Raw genomic sequence first — 23,556 nt, 5'->3', positions numbered from 1 at the left:
GTATAAGGAAAAGAGAGGATTGCTAAAATATGATATGACGGGACAAGAATTTATCACATAAGAAAATTGCCTAAAGAGTATCACTGGCCTTTCCCTCTACAGATTTACTATCTCTGGTAGCATCAGGAAAACCCACAATTTCTGTAGTAATAAACAGACTGTTTCAAAGGTTTGAAATGAATTTGCATTTTGAGTTGTATATAAATGTACCAAATACTATTACATCCATTTCACACACTAAGACTAAAACGTGGAAAAAATAAACACAACTGTCTGTACCGGCCACATAAGCCCGTCATGTCCCTGTTTGACCAGCAGAGGGTGCTGGCTATCCCATAATCACCTAATCATTCCGGACCGAACGTGTCAGCCACTCACGCCACTCTCTGCTTTATTTATCGTTATCTGTGCGTATGTGTGCCTGCCCTTGTTAGCGTTAGCCCTGTCCGTACCCTGTCCTGTTACCCCACCAGGTAAATCCTGCTTCCTCCTACTTGTTTCCCTCTTTCATTTCGTTTGATCCCTCGCAGGCCTTTGATTTCCCATTACTGCGCATTTTTGTGTGTAAAACATCCCCGAATGTCAAAGCCACCAAGCCGCTTGTGGATCTTCACGCCATCCTGACTCCCAGTCGTGACAATAAGGAGGCATCGCTGGTCCATGACGAGATGGAAGTGTCACGGTTAATGCATATAAGATTTGCCTTGAACGGAGGATGAGCCCCACATTCCGTCCCCTTCGATCCGATCAATAAATGAGCAATAAATAAGCTAAATGTAATAAATAATCGTATATTGTATAGTATTATAGGATGTCATTTCAGAGGTACTTCCTGGGATGTACTTCAGTTTTTATTTTAATGTATCAGTGACTGAAATGTAATATGTCTACAGCCTATTTTATCACAAAAGGCTAATTTTAATCAATGGTCTCTCTTTCAGCAGAAGGTGACCTTAAGAATGTCCTTGTTCTGGCTTCCTGTTCAACTGTTTTTCCTCAACAGCATTAGAAAAACAGCAGTGCAGTTTGATGATGTGTGTTATGCTACAATCCACTGGTGCAGGATATCTGTGCCAAACTGCTGTATGTAAAAGGGTTAGGATTAGGGTTAGGATTAGGGTTAGGATTAGGGTTAGGGTTAGGGTTAGGGTTAGGATTAGGGCAAGACATGCTGTGAGTGATCTGAAAATGGGATCTTATGCATAAATCAGTTGATCTGCCATGTTGTTTAGGTCACAGTGTTCTGAATGGTCACTTGGACGCCCAGACATAGACTAGGACCCAGTTATGCAGTCAACTACCAATAATTACTAGATGAATAAAGTAAGAGTTAAAAAACACATATAAAGAACCAGGAAATGTTAGGCTAAACCTATGCCTGAGTGGGTCAATAAAATAAGAAAATGAATAGGGAGCCACCGGCTGCCAGGCACATGAACAAATAAGCATCAAGACGGAGGAACAGACTCTGCAACTGGCCTGTTTATTTAGGCAGCAGAGCTTGTTAACTGGCAGCGCTACCGGGCTGCTAAAGGCTGCAGACAGCATCCGGAATCACTGTATCTATACAACAGCTCCATCTGCTGCACGGGAAAAGGAACACTGTGGCAAAATACAGACTACTTCTGCTGCTGTAATCCCGGACTTCCTTTGTTGTCAGGCTGCAAATCAAGTTTTCAGCTACCCCAGCTTTCCCTGCATAACCTCACCAGCTGTTCTTTGAGGACTTTGAGGAAATTCAATTCAACTGATTTTATATGGGTCCTTTCACTACACTGTCAGTCCAAGGCAATTGACAAGAGTGTATGGTCATCCTTACTGTATCATTTGTAAGGAATGGGGCCTAAAACACTGAATAGGGAAGGAAAGAATGTCAGCAAGCAACAGGAGAGAGCAGGGCTGCTCCTATCAGATGTAGTGCCCTAGGTGAGCATCACCAGCAGAGCCCCCCTTGTGGGGGTCCAAGGATAACTGGCTGCCTAACGCCCCCTCAGCATATTGCCATTATAGAACATAAGGAAAATTAGCCTGCTGGTGTGAGCCAATCAGTGAGCCAATTCTTCGGGCAGGTCTGTGCATGCAGGCAGATCATAGGCTGCAGTCAGTGCCATAATTTTTAAGCTGCATTCATGATCAAAATATAGAAGAACACAAAAGCTCAGCTACTGTTAATTCACTACTTTTTTTCCTCATTTCATTGGTTCTTCTAGCCTGCAAAATTTGTGCAAGAGCAATTGTAATGTAAATATGCAATTCGGCAAAATCAGGACATGCATTAAGTCCTAGCATGACATAATTAGGGCCTCATCGCTCCAACTTTACTTGCACGTTAACACGCCACTGCAAATTTTAATTTCAGAAGATCAGAGTCTAGATCTGTGCAAAGGTAGATCTGGTGCACACACAGCATTGGAGAAAATCCAGATCTGCAAAAGAAGAAAACAAGTTAAAGTTAATTACAGCATCTGGAATCAAAGCAAATGCTAAGACACTAAAAATAAAAGCAAGACTTTGCTATTCGGTTGGAGTCCCGAGGGTTTAAGTTTGCAACCAGCGATGCAACACAAATCTGCACAGGCCTGCCTTCCTGAACCCAGTCCAATTCGTGTTCAGATGAAACAGATTCATGGGTGATTCAATCTCCCCCGAAACCGCTCTGGGAATCTCAGCTCAGCTTTTAACCTGGTGTTTAAACCAAGATGCCTCGATCTGAACAGCTCCCCTTGTGACTGGCCGCTAAATTTTATAACACCGAGACCACAGGCGATGAGACCTGGCAGTCAGTGGTCATCCACACTAATCATCAGCCCTGACATTCCGCAAGGCTGCTGCTTCAGCTTGCTGTTGTGCAGCATGTTCTCTAACAACTGCATTGCACAGCACGAGGGCAACAGCAATACCAAGTTTGCGGATAACACCATCGTGTTGGCTTCATCAGGGACGTTCCCTGCATCAGGATGGTTCCCTGTCCTGCCCTGGTCCACATGTGACTGGCTAGGGGCCAAACTCAACTACCTTTCTGCCATTTCCTTGATTTTTGCTCCTTGTTACCTCCTGCTCGTAGTCTCCCTTTGGTCCCTGATTGCTCCCCCCTCCAATCCCTCAGTGTTCTTAGTCTCTAGTGATTGTTAACTCTTCTCCCAAAATTGATCATCTGTGTATTTAAATGCCTGCCCTTGCTTTACCCTCCAGTTTGTCACTGTGTGCTTGTAGCTGTTGTTGCCCCTGTCTTTGCTGCTGTTCTACTATATGCTTCTTCCTGCGTTGCTCCTTGTCTTAAAGAAGGTAAGACGTAGAACTGTTTTTGACTCCTTGTGACTCTTAGTCCGTTTGTTTCTTGTGTTTTTTTTGTTGAGTTTCTACCATCTTTGTGAGCCACAACTTGGATTCTCCGTCTTTTATCATGTTCATCTGTACCAGGTTGCCTACAGGAGGAAGTTAAAAGACCTGAATGTGTGGTGCCCCAAAACAACGTCTCACTGAATGTAGATGAGAATACGGAGATCATCTCCTTCAGACAGGTCAGAGGTTTTCATTCCCAGCTATTCAGACATGGAACTCCTGCCAAGACACTGCTGCACTACTGAAGCATCCCGACTGGATGCCATGGTGTGGTTAGGTAACATACCTGCCCAGGATCTCAAACTCCTGCAAGGAACAGTCCAGGCAGCATCAAAGACCATTGGCACAGACCATCCATAACGGCAATCAATCTACCTCATCTGCTGCCAGAAGTTTGAGTCCATCATCATAAACACCAGCCCCTGCTCACCCCCCCCTGCCCTCTGGGCATTACTACAGGTGGTTTATAGACATGCAAATGTGAATCAGGTGCAGAATGTTATGGAAAATCCAGCAGCATCGTAACAGGAGTAATAAATCTCTAAGGATCAAACATTACAGAAACCAAAATCTAAACAAACCCTTAGACTATAACTCAAAAGGCAAAGACAGAAAGGGGACGATAAGCTGGGGGTCCCAAGTCTTTAAGTATGAACTGGCAAATGAATATACAGGTGCACACAATCAGGACCCCAAATGGTACATTTCGTATTTGGGTGAGGATGATTACTGGCAACTGCAGCTGCTTGAATCCAAGGTCTGAGATGCCTTGACCGTCAGGTATGTGCTCCACAATCTGATATGTCCTGAAAGTTCCAGGAGCTTGATAGAGTTTGCAATCTTTGTAAACAATTTGGCTATGGTTCCTTTCTATTTTGCTTTCGAAAACCTTGTTTAGTCTTAAATTGGGTTCCACTCATCCATCCTGATAAAATGCTTATCCAGATCCTAGTAGGCCGACATAAGATCTGTCATCACATTGTTTTAAGTTTATTTTATGAAGTAGTTTCTGAGAAAACATGTTTTTTTTCATATTTATGACATAATGGACTCTTTGGAGATACATGTGATTCACTGAGCAGCGAAAATGTGCAAGAAGAGAGTATTAAATTACAATTTTGGCTTTGTAGGCGTGAGAGAATTTAGTGAGATTAACTTAATTATGTTCTATTTTTAGAACACAAAGTGAATGTATCGATTTAAAAGGAGTGTTTCATTTTCAGAATACTCATTCCAATGCAGTGTAACCACTGCCCGTAATTCAACTGACTTTATTGGAAGTAACGTATTTTTTGTGTGGTAAAATTAACATTAGATGAACTAACTTGGTTTGGGTTGAACAAACTAAATCAAATAAATTGATCCAGCAAAAACTGACATTAGTACAACAAACTGAATCTGTATTTATTTATACAGTATATTACTTTATACAGTACATATTATTTTATATAGTAGGCTATATTAGTTTATACAGTAGGCTTAAATTTATTTGTACTAAATTGTTACATTGATGTTGACTAAATATAAATGAAATTAATTAGATAACCTAAAAGAAATCGATTTAAGTCTATAATAACCAAATTAGTTTTATCTAAATAAATATATTACGTTTAATCAACAGTATATGAGTTTTTCAAATAACACAATAAATACAAATTGAGTTTTCATCATTTGATTAGAAAGAAATATGTGCAATGATTAGATTGCGATCAGCCAATGATTTATGTTTTGAGAGCTTCCCTATAACATAGTTGCATATATCAGGGCATATGATCGCTGGCCACTTGGACGAACTCCTGGTCTGAAATCCATTCGCGGTCAGGAAAAGCAAAGTGATATCTGGTAATTTCTCGGCAGCCTAAAGAAGCGGTTTTGCCCCCTGGAGGCGTGAGCAGCAGCATAATGTAAGTAAACCAGAAACCGTCTATAGCGCGTCAGTATTCAGGAGCTGAACTGGCAAGATTGCGGAGAAAAATGACTTTCCAGACGGATCTGGGGCGTAGGGAAGATTAAAACGGCGAAAGAAGAGGGCAAAGGAAATCAGCACAGAGGTACTTCGTTATTGCGGCTAGTTAGTCGTAATCGGTAAAGTTTAATGATAGAAACTCCTTTTAATTCTCCCAGTGTTCATTGAGAGACAGCAGAAACGCTTTCCAGAACTCAGCTGCTGAAAAGGTAGCTCTTCGCATGGGTCCCTGCCAATTTTGCAGCCCTATTCCTGACCATCTGAAATAAATGTCCTGTAGGGGGAGCAGAACAGCCATCTTTCAGAGTTTTGCCGTCCAAGGCAGAGCACCTGCCAAACCAGGCTGTGGTCCACATAGTCAGGAAGATATCTGTATTATACAGTGTATTGATTTTGCATTATTAGGATTGGAGAGTGTAGGAAAAATTAGCTCAAGTAATTTTAATGTCTCCACCTATGTGTAGAGAAATTAATTATATTTTAATTATTTATTATTCAATGATGATTATTAACTAATTAATATGCCTAATGGTTGGTTCCTCCAAACCTGTGAGTCCATTAATTTGAGACTTAAATGGGATTCACTAATTACCAGTATCACTTAGTAACCTGGGTTAGAATGGTCATCCAGTGAGCTGCATCACCAGGTTATGTAAACGATCGGTAGCGAAGCCCTAACCCTAACCCTCACGGCCGATGAGAGTCTCCTGATATTTCAGACCAGCTTGAGGTTTCTGAGTTTAGGAGCCAGTTTGCACAGAGGCAGTGACTATTGTAAGTACTCTATAAACAGAGGCAGAAGTTGTGTAAAAGACATGCATTTATTCGTAACTAACACCATACTAACATAAGACAGACATTACACCTAACATAAACAACAAACACAAAATAACAGAATAGGACATGAAAATGCAGTAACCAGATCTGAATGAGTAACTTTAAAAGGGAAATACTGTTCTACAGAGCAAGCACAGTTTGTGGAAACACGACCTTAAAGTTATAAAGCGGATTGAAGAGAACAGGTCAGGTTTTTAAAAAGAATGGAAGTTGGTTTACTTGGTTGCAGAGTGGGGGGGGGGGGGGGGGGCTCTTGGCAGTTGGTTGCAGAGGCTGATGAGCTGATGGGATGATGGCACTCAGGAAGGCGGACATTTGGAGTAGTTGTTGGCATGGAGCTCCTTGGATTCTCTCTCCTTGTGAAGCTTTAAGGTGAATGGTTTTGTCTTGGTTGCAGTTCTCTGTTGGGTAGCAGGTCTTCACCAGCAGGCCTCAGGAGGGTTTCCTTACTGGGCCTCGCGGAGGTCTAGTGATTTCTTGATGGTTCTCTGGAGGACTTCTCATGTCTGAGTCTGAGGTGTCAGGTTTTATGGTCTAAAGTTCATGGGGATGGATGACCAGGAACCTGACATCTTAACAAATGACTGGCCATCTAGTCAGTGGGCCATAAAAGTTGGAATGCTGGTCTCCCTTGTTATCTGTGTGTGTGATCCTACAAGAACCATACCTGCAGTCTCAGCCCTGGCGTATGTGTGTGTGTGATCCTACAAGAGCCATACCTGCAGTCTCAACATTCTGCCAAACTAAACTTTCTGTTTTTTTCCCCTTAAAACAATCCTGCATACAGCCTAGCTTATTAAAGAGACATTATTTAACCATGTCAGGGACGAGCTCTTCATGGTACCGCCCTACCTGGTGGAACAGAAGAAGACTTGGGGTGAGTGACACCGACAAACCTGCGGTGTTTGGTATCAAAGTTGTGTCTCAGCCCAGCAAGATCACTGGTCCTCTGTTTTTCATTGTTTGTGTGTTGCTCAGTCCTGGTCTCTTTGCATGTTTCAGGCTCCCAAGATCAATGTCCACCCTTTTCTTATTGAAATTATAAATGAATTATTGGATGAACAGTTGAAGCAATTCAAGTTGCACCTGAACACACAAGTACCGGAGGGATTTGAACCAATTCCAATCAGTCAGTTAGAAGAAGCAGACCGAACATGTATAGTTCAAAAAATGAAAGATAGCTATGACACCGAGGGTTCTTTTAAGATAACTTACGCAATACTGAAGAAGATGAACATGAAAGACCTGTCAAACAAACTGAAGAACGTGATGAACATCGGTAAGAAACACAATGCTTCGGTTTGTCCAGTAATATTGGTTTCTGTGAAGGATGACACTGCTTCCAGATAATTAGTTTATTCATCATTCCAACCGTCTAAAACCTGAAAGTATTTTTGGATATCTGGCTCCTTTATAGCAAAAAGTATGATTATGTATGAGAGTGGTGGTGTCCTCCAGGTAGGTCCCCTCCAGGGAAGATCTGCATTATCTCTGTGGGAGCGACTTTCGTTTCCTTAACTTGGGAAACACACAAAGACCTGAGGAGCATCCCACACAGTTACAGTGTGACCTGGAAGGACAGCGGCACCAGCCGGTCCATCACCTCAGATGAGAACCAGGTGTCTGTACACCATCTGAGAGCAGGAACGGAGTACGTCTTCTCTGTGAGGACTACGCTGAAGGGCACCGATTTCACGAGTCAACCTGTCAGTATCAACATTTGCACAAGTAAGACCATACCTGTCTATGTCAATGTCAATTCCAAGGCAATACTATATATATTAAAATCCAACTGGGTTAGTCAGGTGACAAGGACCACACCCATTTGAGTTATATGGCCATATAAGCTATAACAGCTGAGTTTTGTTTATTCTCTAAAAAATATATGTACCAAGACCTTGATTTCAGCCTCGTTGCCATTTTACTCCATATAATTTATCTTTGACACATTTCTGCTCTGACGCCACATACCGTTTCCTTTCATTTGCTATATAACTTCCATTCCTTTGCATCCCAGTCATTTTGTTTGCCATTCTATAAATGAAGGCAAAATTGCAATTGAATTCAATGTCTTAAATTGAAATAATGCATTAATTAGATGAACATATTTCTTACTGTAATTAGTCTGCGTTTGTCGTGTTATTTTGAGCTGTGATTCTAAAAGTCCTCATTCAAATTGATCTGCTTTTTCTATTCATATTTTAAAAACCTTCTTTGTCAGGTCACAATATGACAGTGCTGCTGTTAGGAAGGACAGGAGTGGGGAAGAGTGCGACTGGGAACACCATCCTGGGGAAGAAAAAATTTACATCAAAAACCAGCAAAAACTCTGTAACAATGAGCTGCGCTAAAGCTAAAGAGGAAGTTGCAGGAAGAAAGATGTCAGTGGTGGACACACCAGGCCTGTTTAACACAAAGCTGAGCAAGGAAGATCTCATGAAGAAGATCACAGAGTGTGTTTCCCTCTGTGCTCCTGGGCCCCATGCATTCCTGGTGCTGCTGCAGGTGGGAAGATTCACACAAGAAGAGCAGGAAACACTGAACATCATCCAGGAGGTTTTTGGTCCTGAATCAGCTCAATACACCATGGTGCTGTTCACACACGGAGACGTTCTAGAAAAATCTGTTGATCAGTATCTTAGTGGCAATAAAAACCTCAGTGAATTTGTTAAGAAATGTCAGGGTGGACATCATGTCTTCAACAATAACGATGTATCGAACCGCACTCAGGTCACAGATCTGCTGAACAAGATCGAGGAGATGGTACGGAAGAATGGAGGAGGCCATTACCCCAACGAGATGTTCATGAAGGCCAAGAAGGGCAGTGGGGAGAAGAACAAGGGGGTTCTGGGAGATAAAAAGGAGAGAAAGAAAGAAAATCAAAAAACTTTGGAAAAAGAATCAACAGGCCTGGATTAAAAAAAGGAAAAGGGAAGAGTTACCCATCATACCAGAGCAACAATCAGCGGGAAGAGCCTCCGATTTTCAGTGAGAATTAAATGTTTCCTCTGTCTGGATAATATACTCTTGAGTGTGTCTTTATATGACTGTAGTAGTAAATTAGTAAATGATCATATTACTTTTACAATATAATCTTAGCAAGATGATTGCACCATATGCATGGAAAAAATGAAGGGACAACAGCACGATTTTTTGTTTCACTTATTTCTCTACTTATGGATGTGTGTCTCTGAATTATATATATAAATATATTCTGTAAACCCCAGCCTGATTCTTCCCTGTTCCTCATCAATGAAGGGCGTCTTCCTTGCTCTATGGAACCTCAGTCCTGCTTCTAGGAGCCTGATACAAACTCTCCTAGCAGTGCACCTCACACCTGCAGTTTGTTTCCCATTCCTCTGGAAGGTCACTTGATGTCGTCCTTCGATTCATGAGAAACTGTCGGATAAGTTAACTCTCATCTCTGGCGTTAGAATGTCGCTTCCGCCTTTTACCAGGCTGGTTTCTGGTCGTTCCCAGTGTCTCCTGCTTCACCTTATTCCTACTGTTGTCTGAGAGACTTTGAGCCTGGAAGCAGCCTGCTGTTCAGTGTAGCTTCTGCCAGCAGAACCACGATTAAATCAGGATTTAAAAATGCAGATATGCTTACAAGTTTAAAGTGGTCTCCTAATTTTTTCCACAGCATATATTAGTGCTGAATGTATTGGTCTTCATTCAATGTATACTGATTATGCAGAATCCAGATGAATAGTCAAATTAGTAACAGTCTGGTTGTATAAAGACCTTAAAATAGTCTACAACTTAAATATTTTCCAAATGCATTAAATATTTTGTAGATTGTAGCTGTGACGCCCGCTCCGTCCGCTCCTCGTGTGTGCCACGCCCCCTAATTACCCAGGTGTGATTTCCTGATCGTGCCCAGTCGTGTCTTGTTTCCTGCTGCCTTGTTTCATATATTTAAGTTCCTGATTTGTACTAACCCGTGTCTGTCATTGATGTTAGTTGGCGTCTTCTGTTCCCTGCCCCGCCATTCGTAATAAACCCCTTGTTTGCCCTGATTACGGCTTGTTTGCCCGTTTCTGCCTGCTCGCCCGCACGATCGCCGTTCTGCCCGCGATCGAGCGTGACAGTAGCTTTTTGTATAGTTTTTATTTTTTAGCTATGGTTTGTTTTGTATAGAATTAGCTACTTACCTATATAAGCCTCTTTGTTTATATAACATTCATCACGCACTACATCACTGTCTCCGGCTTTGCCAGATTTTGGGGTTTCTCAGTAAGGATAATCTTTTCAGCAAAACCTTGCATTTCGCTGGATAAATTTGTATTCTTTTAACAGGGATTGCCTGTGAGCGCACTGATAAATTCATGGCTGTTGTGTTTCTCTTTGTACACTTCTATCTTATTTTGCTGCCCATGTTGACCAGGACTCCCTGGATGAAGGGAGGCTGTTTAAATAAAGGATAAATAAAACAAAAAAACAGGTTTGGGGTGGTGTGTGGCTCAAAAATCATTTGAACTTAACTTTTCCTAAACCTACAATGTCTGGATACAAAAATTTGATTCTTTTTGATGTGAAAACCTTCTTGACGTATTCGGTGAAAAGAATTGGTTCAAAAGAACGATTCAGTCATGAGTTGGACATGGACTCATCATCATTCACTCAGACAGCTGCTTCTGCGTGCAGCTATTGTTTCTGGCTAAGACGACAACATGTCGTAGTTTGATTTTCAAATTCAACGTTGTATTGGACTGGCGCACTAATACATTAATCTAATCACATTCTAATCACATTAGAACACATTGTAGTCGGACTAATTATATATCAAAAGCGGCATGGAGTCGTGTTTGCTGATTATGCAATAAGAATGTCATGCTAAAGCTTTGGTGTTTTGCAAAAGTAAATCAGGACTAACTTCTTTGGCAGGACGAGTCGCGTGACTTCTTAGGGAATGACGGCAAACCGCCAGTTACAGATCAGGAGGCTTTAGTTCATCTGAAGTGTAAATAGAGATTCTGTTGTCCACCTTGAGCCCAAACCAGCAATCAGATTTCAGCGGGATTTGTACGCTGGACTGCAAGTATGGTATTACAGCATTGATGTTCTCCTTCCGCATGTGTCCGGGTTCCCTGTACAGCCTGCTCAACAGCCAGATGCATCAGACTAGGGCAGTTGAGTTTTTAACCTGTATATCAGTACATTATATCAGTAATGTCATTTAAACTCATGTTCCTCATTACACCTCATCTTCATTCTGAAACACCTCAACTATTTTCTAAAATTACATTGAAATTAAAAATCTCCTCTTCCGCTTTTGTGCTGGCTGACATTTGAAGTTTGAAGTTGGAAATTTACATGACAAGTGTTTTTAAGTTATCTTACTGGTTCTAAAACCACAGCATTTTGCTTATTTTTACGAGTGTAAAGGTTTCAAATACTGAATTATACACAAGTAATAATTTAATCTTCAAATTATTAAATACGAATTTTTGATAGTTTTCTTGCTTTCTCACTTTCTTACTTTCTGCTCAAGCGTTTGGATGGTCGCACAACCTTTGAGACTTTGAGATACAAAATTGGAAATATGTTCTCATGAAAGCTGAATCATGCAATAATGTTAAACATACTATGTATTTATTAAAGGATATGTAAGAAATAATGAGCCAACACACAATCATACTATGTCATGTCACAACACCATGGGTTGAATACAACAGAAATTCAGGCTAGACAAGGTCGTTGGAAAAAGCAATGAGTTAGTCTTGTTTGGCAGAAGCTTATGACAGATTTACTGAATTCCTCTTAACTGCTGAAGAATCACATTGCAGATATAAAGCACAGTTTCTTCATACCAGAATCATGTACAGACAAGGCTTGAGTTGTAATGGTGCACTTCGATGCCCCCCCGGGGGGAAAATCGACAAAAAAGCATCCTCTATGCATATGCACCATTTTGGTGTGATTTCTCTGTGCAGAGATCATCAGCAACTAGTGGAAAAGTGACTACGGTGAACAGTGAGCTAACCGCTGGCTCAGGGAAAGAAATACTGAAGATAGTCTCACTAATAGTTGCATCACTGTCATGGTAGCTAAATGCCAAAGGCTTAGTACCAACGGTAGCTGGCTGGGTTGTCTTAGTTAAGCATTAAGCCATTTTTTATCTTGGTCTACATAGCTATATATCTCAGATGATTTAATCCATCCTGGCTATTCCAATTCCCCCATGGCTTTGAAGAACTGAAAGAATTGGATAAACATACCCAGGATTATGTGATCTGGAATGAGCCCTCTGATCATGGATGTTTTAATCCCCCCGATGCAGGGGCCATCATAACGAAGCCAGAGAATTCCATGGCTAACGCCCTTTCCCAGAGATTTCCCTGCAACTACACTGGTCCATCTTCAGACACATTCTGCCCCAGCCTTGCTTGGTGGCCCCTGTATGATGGGAATTGTCCAAAGACATGAACCAGGTGCTCCTGACAGCTCCTGCTTCCGCTTCCACTCCCCCAGAAAAAGCGCATGTGCCCCCCCTCAGTTTGTCCTCATCTGATACAATAGACACACGTCCCCCCCCAGGTCAGGACATCCTGGCAATAAGAAGACTACTGAGCTGGTAGGACAGAAATATTGCCACTTTTTGTGTGTGAGGCACAGTGCTAAACACTGCACCACCATGCCACCCCTACGTACTAAAAAAAATATAATAATTTGTTGGGTGGGGGGGTCAGCTCTGTTGGTTGGGACTCAGAAGGTTGCCAGTTCAAATCCCTTAGTCACAAGATGCTGCATTGACCCAGTCAAAGTCCAGGCCTCAACCTGATTGAAATTACATGAGTGCAGTGCAGTAAGAGTGCAGTGCAGTAAGAGTGCAGTGCATGAACGAACACATGGCTTCTCCGTTTTGGCTTTATTTTTGTTAAATAATGACTTGGTGGAATTTGTTGTGTATTATTTTAACATCTGAAGCTAGATTTAAATCATTTTAGAAGCTGATAAGGACCAGGTGATTTTTTTATGTTACAGTACGTATAACCATAGACCTGAAAGAGGATTTAATTTGTTTTCCATATGATTGCATTTGATGTGGGTGTCTCACTACAGCTACTGAATGACGTTACTGTATCTTCCTGACACAGAAAGTGGCAAACATGCAGATGTTACTTGCTAGCTAATGTAATTATTTGCTTTTATTTTTTTTTTCATTAATTAAAGTAGCTTGTGTATGAAATACTTGCACACAAGTTATAATAAGAGTGGTAAGGCTATTGCTGCCTTTTTTGTTGAATTAAAAAGGTTATTTTAATGTATTTGACTGCTTTGTATGGGTAACGTAAATTCACAATTACTACACAGTGTTGGGGAAGGTTTTGTTGCAACCAACAACCAGTTGAGTACTCTGTGACTTATATAACTGGATGGTTGAAACAGAACCTTGGTCTCGATTTGTACATCCTGGGCCTGAACTTTCCACCTCTGTCTGCAATGGAATACTTTGTGAGTAACTTCCCCAACACTCTTAATACAGAATATTGAAGATTAGTATATAATTCCATAGTCACAGCTGCATTCCCCATCATGCTTGTGTAGATGGACACAATACAGTCATGTATGTTGTAAGTAATGTTACATGTGCACAGATTCATGTCGTAAAGTTTTATTTTTATTTCAATGTTGTGAAGACATATGTCAATTACAACATGTCTTTATCCAAAAACAGCATGTTAACAATTACATATATCCATCCATCCATTTTCTAAACTGCTTATCCTACTGGGTCGCGGGGGGTCCGGAGCCTATCCTGGAAGCAATGGGCACGAGGCAGGGAACAACAATTACATATATCCGGCGCATAATTATGTAGCAACATAACATCAACATAGCATCCAAAATATATCAGCTGCTGTTGTATTGAGTGTTGAGTGAGTGTAGTAAATGTTCTCTGTAGCGAACGCTATAGAGTGAGTGAGTCAGTGAAGTGGTGGAGATTCGGAACACAGTCACCGTCTTTCGTAGGAAGAATGGATTCGCACATAGGTGTATTTCCTGCTAAAGTGTGATCAGGTTAAACAGGTAGTGTTTATTTACCAGGTATTTAATGCTGATATACTCATGACTCGAAGCTTAAAACCCAAAACCCAGACTAGTCCTGTTTAACTAATTCAAGTTTTTCAAGTTTTAAGGTTTATTGTCAAATATCTGCCATGGAAATTCACATGCTACAGGGTAGGGCATCATGGGTAGGACAAACAATGCAATCCAAGACGAGGCTGTGTGTGAAATACAGTATTGCAGCACAGAACAAGACGGTAATGAGACAACAATGAAATATGAGAATGCGTAAACAATTAGGTGGAGATTAGACCCATCGGATACGGTGGGTGGGGAAAGAATCCGATCTAATTACCCATCAAAGGCAGATCCAGCCTGAAAAATCATGACAATGATTGTAGCCTTGGTGTGACAAATCGTATGGCAAAGTGAAGATCACAGGAGGGCTAGCTGCTCAGCAAAGTGAGGATCACAGGGGGGCTAGCTGCTGAGCAAAGTGAGGATCACAGGAGGGCTAGCTGCTCAGCAAAGTGAGGATCACAGGAGGGCTAGCTGCTCAGCAAGGCATGTGCGTCTGAGCTGTCGTGCAGGCTGCGTGGAAATACAGTAACCATAAGAATAAGATTTGCATTTTTAACAATTTGTCCAAAATGCTCCCACTGTGTACAGCAGTAACTTTGTACATTTAGATGGTGTGTATATTATACAAAAAGGTCTTCATAGGAAATTACAAATGTAATTTGACATTCGAAGTATGCATTACAATACCACGATAGAAATTGATAATAAGTACCCTTTTTATGTTATCGTTCAGGCTAGCAAACTGTTATGGGTTAAGGTTATGGGGGACCACATGTTATTCATAGTTTTTCGCATTTCAGACTCCCCAGGAAGAACGGCCTCTGCTGAAGCTTCTTGAAGATGCAACTGGTATTTAGTGACCATGAGAGGGAGTCGGTGGTCTGGATGCCCAGGCATCTGAAGTTGCTGACTGCCTCGAGGGGGCTTCCATCATGGAAGAGTGGGGAGTGAAGGCCTCTGGTCATCCATATTGCCGATGATCAATGTGACAGTTTTCACTTTTTCCTATTGCAGTTTTTCTCAATTGCTGAAACACAAAAATTAGTTAATGTAGCAGAAAACCAAAACACTTGTTCTCAAAAACACACATTTCCGCGAGTCATAAGCACAGCTCACCTCTTTCCACACCTTTCAATATGCAAAACTTTCCGTATTGAAAAAAAATGGCTCAATAAATCATTTATTGCACTGCAAATTCATTCAGAAAGCACACGCTCCCTGTATTGAATTCCAGTCATCAAAACCTGACCTCAAGACCACACCATTCTTCAGGTGAAAACAATAAAGATCAAAGTTATTATTATTAACACACCAATCAGGGCCTGGAGGCGTGTGTTATTTTCTTTGGAACAATGGATCCTAACACGGCACAAGTTGGAAAACAATAGAGAGGAAGAGGAAGACAAAAGGCCTCAGAAGAAAAGCATGCCACCCTAGTTCTGCATGTGCTGGTGCATGAGGACTATGAGACAAGCTGGGCAAGTGATGCATCCAAACACAAGTCGTTATGCAGTTGCATCTATTGTCTGTATTTTCGGAAGGGAAAACAGGTAATGTGCTTGAAATGTTGTAGTTTATATAGACTGAATTTCCACCTTGTTTTCAGTGTAATTTTATCACAGTAATGGATGACTATTGATAAGCATTTGCCAAGTTGAATTTTCAGAACTGAGAGAAAGCCATTTGCTGGAGGTAGGCGGCCACTTCTTTCAAGCAGCTGTACCACGTGCCTTTTGGGAGAAATTCAACCAGAGTTAAGGAATATTCCAATATGTCGTTTATGCAGGGTGCTGCAGCCCCAAAGCCTGACATGACTGCTCCCCAGGACAAATAAGTTTGAGAAACGCTGGTCTAGCATATCACTGCTGTACTGTTGACTGTTTCTTCATTTACCTTAATTTATGTACAGTATTACTAACAGCTACAGTGCCCTTGGAAACCTTAGGTTGCATAAATGCTTCGCTCAGCTACAGTGGTAGCAGCACTGGGATTCAGACGTGGACCCTTCTGGTTCACAGCCAAGTGTCTTAAGGTCTAGGCTACTAGATGTTACCTACCTTCTCATGTGTTACAATAGCACATCAGGGTTCTGTATTTACACAGCTGCAGTCCCCATCATGCTTGTGTAGGTGGGCACAGTACAGTCAAGTATGTTGTAAATAAAGTTGCAGGTGAACGATGTTGTGAAGACAAATGTACATAGACGTATGTAAGTATTCAAAAATGCCAATGGTGACATCCATGTCCAAATAGGGCTGTTTGCCGTTTCCCACAGTGAGTGTCCTCTGTAGCAAACACTATAAGGTGAGTAAGTCAGTGAACATAAGGACGTTTGTCATTTCCCCAACACATCAGGTCAGGTCAGGTTGGGGAGCATGCGCTGATACAGCGTGTTGCCACACCCACCACCCGGCGAAACTGCTCTGGATCGCAGCCAGCGACCCCCCAGGTAGATACACAGCCCAGTCCCACCCTCCAGACATGGCCATCCAACTGCCACAGCCAGGTGTTACGTGGGCGTCCCCCTGGCCTGGTCCAGCCGCTCAGGTCCTCAGAAGTCTTATAAGAGTCTTAAAAGTCTTCAGGTTGTCTGAGTTGATTGGTTTGTGCCAATTGGCTCCTTGCCATTTGTACTACAGTGGTACTTATAGGTGTGCAACCCAATAGGAATTCTGAAGAACTCTCCTCAGTGGGTTTGCTCCATCACGGTTGGATGAGCAGGTCTTGCTGCATTTTTTTGTGGCAGGGTTTAGCTTGGAGATGAAGCAAAATATGTCTTATTAGGGAAGGTTAATGAACCCTGTTTCTCTATAACATGGAAGCTCCCCCAGGGTGAAACTTAGTAGCCTGCCAGAGGAGCGCCAGGCAGCGCCACACAGGATACCCCTAGGGGGAGCCAAAGCCCGGATTTGTACTTTCTGGACCTGAACTTTCCACCTCCGTTTGTAATGGGTTGTTTTGTGAGTAACTTCCCCAACACCGGCCATCCATAAGAGTTTGCAGTCTGCAGATGAGTGGAATGACCATGACTTAACACTCTGTGGTGTCAATTCAACACTATAAGAGTCAATAAAGTTTGACACTGTAAAAAAGAACACTCTCTGCACTATATACAGTAAATTTAAGTCTGATAGGTGTGGACCAATATAAACACCATGCAGTGTTAATTTCACACTGGAGTTGCTGTCAGAATACATGCTTAATTCGTGTTGCATGGAAGTGATTCACTTTGAATTACACATTGAAAAATTTTGTGAGATTAACTCAGCTTTGTTATATTTTCAGAATACAATGTGAAGGCATCAACTCAAAAATGTTTCATTTTCAGAATAGCCATTCAAGTTGTGTGTCCATAATTCAGCTGAGTTCATTCAAAGAGAGAAATTTACATTTTTGCAGTAAGAGCATAAAGTGAGAACTAACCTCTTACAAATCTGTTAGCTAATTGATGCAGCCCAAAAGTATTACTTATAATGAGTTTCACAGTTGTATGTTATTATCTAAACTGTTATGAGTTGTACAAAGGGAGCCTGTATTTTATATAGCACTTTTGTTTTTCCTCTAACCATATACAATATGGTAGCTTGAGTTTATCCAAAATAAACCTAACTGGCTGAATAAGAAGTTTATCATTTGCTCACTTAAGTTGTCTGTCCAATATAATTATGTATGACAATTACACATGGTGTTGATATAACTGTGTAATTTATATTACATCCATAAACTGTTGTCTGCATTAGTTGATTTTAGCTGGGCCAGTTTGAATTTATCTGTCAGTCCAAAAGTAAAGCATTTCTTTCTAATTTAGATGTGATACTACAATTAATCGGTAAAGTGCTGTTGTAACCAGTTACTTACGAATTTGTAATTGAAAGGAGGAAAGGAGAAGGCCAGCCTCCCGCCCCCCCCATCCTTCCCAAAGAAGGTCAGCCTCCCGCCCCCCCCATCCTTCCCAAAGAAGGCCAGCCTCCCGCCCCCCCACCCTCCCCAAAGAAGGTCAGCCTCCCGCCCCCCCATCCTTCCCAAAGAAGGCCAGCCTCCCGCCCCCCCACCCTCCCCAAAGAAGGTCAGCCTCCCGCCCCCCCACCCTCCCCAAAGAAGGTCAGCCTCCCGCCCCCCCATCCTTCCCAAAGAAGGCCAGCCTCCCGCCCCCCCACCCTCCCCGAAGAAGGCCAGCCTCCCGCCCCCCCATCCTTCCCGAAGAAGGTCAGCCTCCCGCCCCCCCACCCTCCCCAAAGAAGGCCAGCCTCCCGCCCCCCCATCCTTCCCAAAGAAGGCCAGCCTCCCGCCCCCCCACCCTCCCCAAAGAAGGCCAGCCTCCCGCCCCCCCATCCTCCCCGAAGAAGGCCAGCCTCCCGCCCCCCCATCCTTCCCAAAGAAGGCCAGCCTCCCGCCCCCCCCACCCTCCCCAAAGAAGGCCAGCCTCCCGCCCCCCCATCCTTCCCAAAGAAGGCCAGCCTCCCGCCCCCCCATCCTTCCCAAAGAAGGCCAGCCTCCCGCCCCCCCACCCTCCCCGAAGAAGGCCAGCCTCCCGCCCCCCCATCCTCCCCGAAGAAGGCCAGCCTCCCACCCCCCCATCCTTCCCAAAGAAGGCCAGCCTCCCGCCCCCCCACCCTCCCCAAAGAAGGCCAGCCTCCCGCCCCCCCATCCTCCCCGAAGAAGGCCAGCCTCCCACCCCCCCATCCTTCCCAAAGAAGGCCAGCCTCCCGCCCCCCCACCCTCCCCAAAGAAGGTCAGCCTCCCGCCCCCCCATCCTTCCCAAAGAAGGCCAGCCTCCCGCCCCCCCACCCTCCCCAAAGAAGGTCAGCCTCCCGCCCCCCCATCCTTTCCAAAGAAAGCCAGCATCCCGCCCCCCCACCCTCCCCAAAGAAGGCCAGCATCCCACCCCTCTGGCAGGAGGTACCCCAGCATTATTCCAGGTATTTATGGGTTTCGAACCAGCTTCCAACCTTCCAGTTACTGACACAGATCCCTAGCGTCAGAGCCACTACTCCGCCCATATTTAGTACTTTCTAGTTAAATCAAATGGGTTCTTTGCGTAGTGTCAGTGGCTTATTTAATGCACCAGTTTCTTGAAAGACAATAAGGAAAATCCACAACCACACCCTTACCAAAAGCTATTCAAGTTTCAAGTAGTTCACCTACTAATGCCTGAACCAGAATAGTAGACTATAATAAAATATAATTACATTGTCTTTGTTATGTGATGAAACGGGGGTGTAAATGGTTACACTGTTACACAGTAACAGCCCTGGGGGGAGAAAGGCTTTGCAGTAAGGCATTGCCTCATGTGTTACAACCTGTGTCTAAAATAATTTGTAAACAGTAATAGACATAATTTTGTCAGTTTACTTGTTTGATGGATATTTAAACTTGTTGCATGCAAATAAAGATTTTCCAGCAAAAGCTTAATTTGATTTTAATTTGTTATAGTTTATATAATACATTGTTTTGCTTTAATCAATCACCCGTGCATATCTGATATATATACAAACTGGTGACTATTAGTAAAAGATTGGAGAAGTAGCCGGCCGTACCCTTTTAAAGGTCAAATTTAACAGCACTCTGCAGAGATTTTATTCTAGGGAAAATGTATGTTTTTTGTTGTTGTTGTAATAAATTTATGTCTTAAACAAATATCCAGAATTTCAGAACGGCAAAGTGTACATAACTATGGTTTAGATATTACTCTTCTACAAGTTAAAAGGAGACGTGATCCAAGTGCAGAAACAAATCCTGAACCTGCCTGAGATACATGAACCATCATGATTAATGATGAATGACCATGGGATCAATTTTTAACTAACAATGAATTAATAATGAATTAATTAATACATTAAGTAAATGTATTGCTATTATGTTTGTGACCCCTCATGTAAAATGTTTCTGAAACATTTATGACAAAATACCAGATTAATATTGCTTTTGAAAATACCGCATTCCACATGCTATAAGGTATTTGGTTCTGCAGTATATGGTCCTGTGCCATACAGTATAATGTTTGAATAAAATTAATGGAATTCATAAAATATTCATAACAATTAAAATATGTCCCAATACACATTTTTCAATCGACTGTTTTTCACATGAAGGCAGAGATTGATGGTATGAATTGTAGGCATGTGCACGGCCATTTCCTGGCTTACCTGGAACCATGTGGTTCGTAAATTTTCTTCTATGAAAGTTATTACTCTGTCAATGCAAGCGTGTACACCAGAAAGAATTCCCTGTAATTTCAGGTGAGCACCGGTTCATTTCAGGTGAGCACCCAATACTTTCAGGTGAGTCCTAGATACTTTCAGGTGAGTACCAGATACTTTTAGGTGAGTACCAGATACTTTCAGGTGAGTCCCAGATACTTTCAGGTGAGTACCAGATACTTTTAGGTGAGTACCAGATACTTTCAGGTGAGTCCCAGATATTTTCAGGTGAGTGCCAGATACTTTCAGGTGAGTACCAGATACTTTTATGTGAGTACCAGATACTTTCAGGTGAGTCCCAGATACTTTCAGGTGAGTCCCAGATACTTTCAGGTGAGTGTCAGATACTTTCAGGTGAGTACCAGATACTTTTAGGTGAGTACCAGATACTTTCAGGTGAGTGCCAGATACTTTCAGGTGAGTCCCAGATACTTTCAGGTGAGTACCAGATACTTTCACATGAGTGTCAGATACTTTCAGATGCACACCAGATACTTTCAGGAGAGTGAGAGATTCTTTCAGGTGAGCACCAGATACTTTCAGGTGAGCACCAGATATTTTCAGGTGTGCACCAGATACTTCCAGGAGAGTGAGAGATACTCTCATGTGAGTACCAGATACTTTTAGGTGAGTACCAGATACTTTCAGGTGAGTCCCAAATACTTTCAGGTGAGTCCCAGATACTTTCAGGTGAGTACTAGATACTTTCACATGAGTGTCAGATACTTTCAGATGCACACCAGATACTTTCAGGAGAGTGAGAGATTCTTTCAGGTGAGCACCAGATACTTTCAGGTGAGCACCAGATACTTTCAGGTGAGCACCAGATACTTTCAGGAGAGTGAGAGATACTCTCAGGTGAGTACCAAATACTTTCAGGTGAGTCCCAGATACTTTCAGGTGAGTCCCAGATACTTTCAGGTGAGTACCAGATACTTTCACATGAGTGTCAGATACTTTCAGATGCACACCAGATACTTTCAGGTGAGTACCAGATACTTTCAGGTGAGTCCCAGATACTTTCAGGTGAGTACCAGATACTTTCAGGTGAGTACCAGATACTTTCACATGAGTGTCAGATACTCTCAGGTGAGCACCAGATACTCTCAGGTGAGCACCAGATACTTTCAGGAGAGTGAGAGATACTCTCAGGTGAGCACCAGAAACTAAAAAAAAAATAAAAAATTCATATTCCCTTAGGTAGTTTTCCTTTTTGCTATGCTATCCTCATTGAAAAAAAAGAATACAATGTATGTGAAGCAATAATTCGTAGACACATATAATGCTTTTCCTGATAAAAATAATTTCATAAATAATAATAATAAAACCAAATAAAAAATAATAATTGAAAATAATACAACAATAATAACTATATTTTAGAAAAACAAAACTATAGTAACACAACGTGCTAGAGGGTGGGGCGTGAGACGGGTGTGATCTAGCTGCCAAGCATCCGTGACCACAGACCCAGCCCAGTTCCACGGAAGAGCTGATCTTCCTTGATAATGAAATGGTTTAATAGTGAGTGAAGGTGACAGTTTTTGGCGTGTCTGGTTCAAGAGGCAACAAGAACAGGAGTGCTAAGAGAGTGATTCAGGCTGGGGCGCTGCATAGGTCTGCATAAAGGTAGGTTTTAATTCAATGATACCGAAAAGAGTATAACAGTTTCACTGAAATGCATAGCAGATACTAGCATATCTGTGCAAGTGCATGGGAAACATCCTCAGTGTTGGGTGGTCAAATTCAATGATTAATATTATCTTACAAAATCTGTAAAATGTTAAACATACTTTCACACATCGTATTTCTTTCTGTTTCATCTTTTATATGCTATTATATGATATTTTCCTGCTGGAATCTGAATATAATCTGTTTATTTGTCCAGTATTAGACAGATATATCAGTTCGTTGTGTTCAGTCTCAAATCACAGAGAGAGAGAGAGAGAGAGAGAGATCCAGGTGTACCTTACCATGTGGGGAACAATTGTCCTTACAATGTAATGAATTCCCATTCTTGACCTTATGGGGACCAGCACAAGTACGCAATATAAAAGAATATTCTTACTTTTTTGTCATGAGGCTAGAAATCATCCTGATTTTTCACTAACACATGAAACTCTCTGGTGCAACTTAGTTTCCCTCTGCCTCATGATTTTTGATTATTCGACCTGATTGTTCGTTATCCTGTGCCCTCTCCGATTGGTCAATTGTTTCGTTCCTGCATCTTCGTTACCTGGTTTAGTCTGTGTACTTAAGTTCCTACGTGTATTACCTTCTTCAGTAGGTCTTTGGGGCGGAATGTGTGTTGTCATGCTGTTCTGTTATCTCCATTTATGTTACCTCCATTTGTGTTACCCCCATTTGTGTTATCCTCATTTGTGTAATCCTCATGTGTGCTATCTCCATTTGTGTTATCCCTTTGTTTCCGGTAGTTATTTGTTTTGCTTTTTTGACTCCTCATCGTCCCATTTCTTGTGCCCTCCTGGTTTTGCTCAGTTTCTCTAATAAACTCCTTCGCAGTCTTGGAGCTGCAAAGTGGATGGTTGCCTACTTTATGCCTGCACCATGCCCAGCTGCCATGACAGGTGACAAACTGAATGGACTTGAAAGTCTAATTTCAATAATAAAACCATGCAAAAATAAGCTTTCTTAATGTATGGAGTAAGACTTGAAAATGCAGACAGTGCTGTTTATTACTGCATCTTTCTCTCTGGATGCTCACTGCTCCTTCCAGGCAATGCTTCAAGTGATGAAATAAGCTTGCAGTATTTCCAGTTTTAATTGGCGCTAATTTCTGGGAGTGTTTACCACTGTGTGAAAAGAGGTGTGTATGGATTGGAATTCCTCTGTATGCTCCCTGATACTCCAGTGATAAGCTGCCAGCTCAGAGCTTTTAATTGCCATGGTGATTCCGAAAAATCTCAGTTTAACAGCCGTATTCAGATAATTGCGGGTGTTTCAGGTCCAGATAGCAAAATTCTGCTGGTATCGTGTCCCCTTCAACAAAAAACAGGTTTTCTGGGTGTTTTACTGTGTCCAGATTATCCAGGATACACCACTTTTCACGCTGTGTACTGTACACAACACCAGACCTGAGTCCCACCACACCACCAACGT

The 23,556-nt window shown here is 42.2% G+C and overlaps 1 protein-coding gene across 8 annotated transcripts in view; it reads left to right on the top strand.

Moving 5' to 3' along the window:
* The first annotated feature begins 5,124 nt into the window (after positions 1-5,124).
* Positions 5,125-23,556, top strand: part of LOC125720459 (GTPase IMAP family member 9-like) — a 30,985-nt gene continuing 12,553 nt past the window's right edge. For 2 of the 8 annotated variants that reach the window (XM_048995920.1, XM_048995919.1), the window contains exons 1-4: positions 6,377-7,022; positions 7,148-7,424; positions 7,604-7,873; positions 8,367-8,650. In XM_048995920.1, the coding sequence (XP_048851877.1) occupies positions 6,834-7,022; positions 7,148-7,424; positions 7,604-7,873; positions 8,367-8,650 (1,020 nt within the window). In that variant the 5' untranslated portion in view covers positions 6,377-6,833. The other 6 variants (XM_048995924.1, XM_048995923.1, XM_048995926.1 and 3 more) reach the window with 5 other exon arrangements.

Source organism: Brienomyrus brachyistius, chromosome 25 (genome assembly GCF_023856365.1).
Source record: "Brienomyrus brachyistius isolate T26 chromosome 25, BBRACH_0.4, whole genome shotgun sequence".
Lineage (NCBI taxonomy): Eukaryota > Metazoa > Chordata > Actinopteri > Osteoglossiformes > Mormyridae > Brienomyrus > Brienomyrus brachyistius.
Note: the sequence above shows the minus strand (reverse complement) of the source record. Positions and strands in the feature narration are given on the sequence as shown.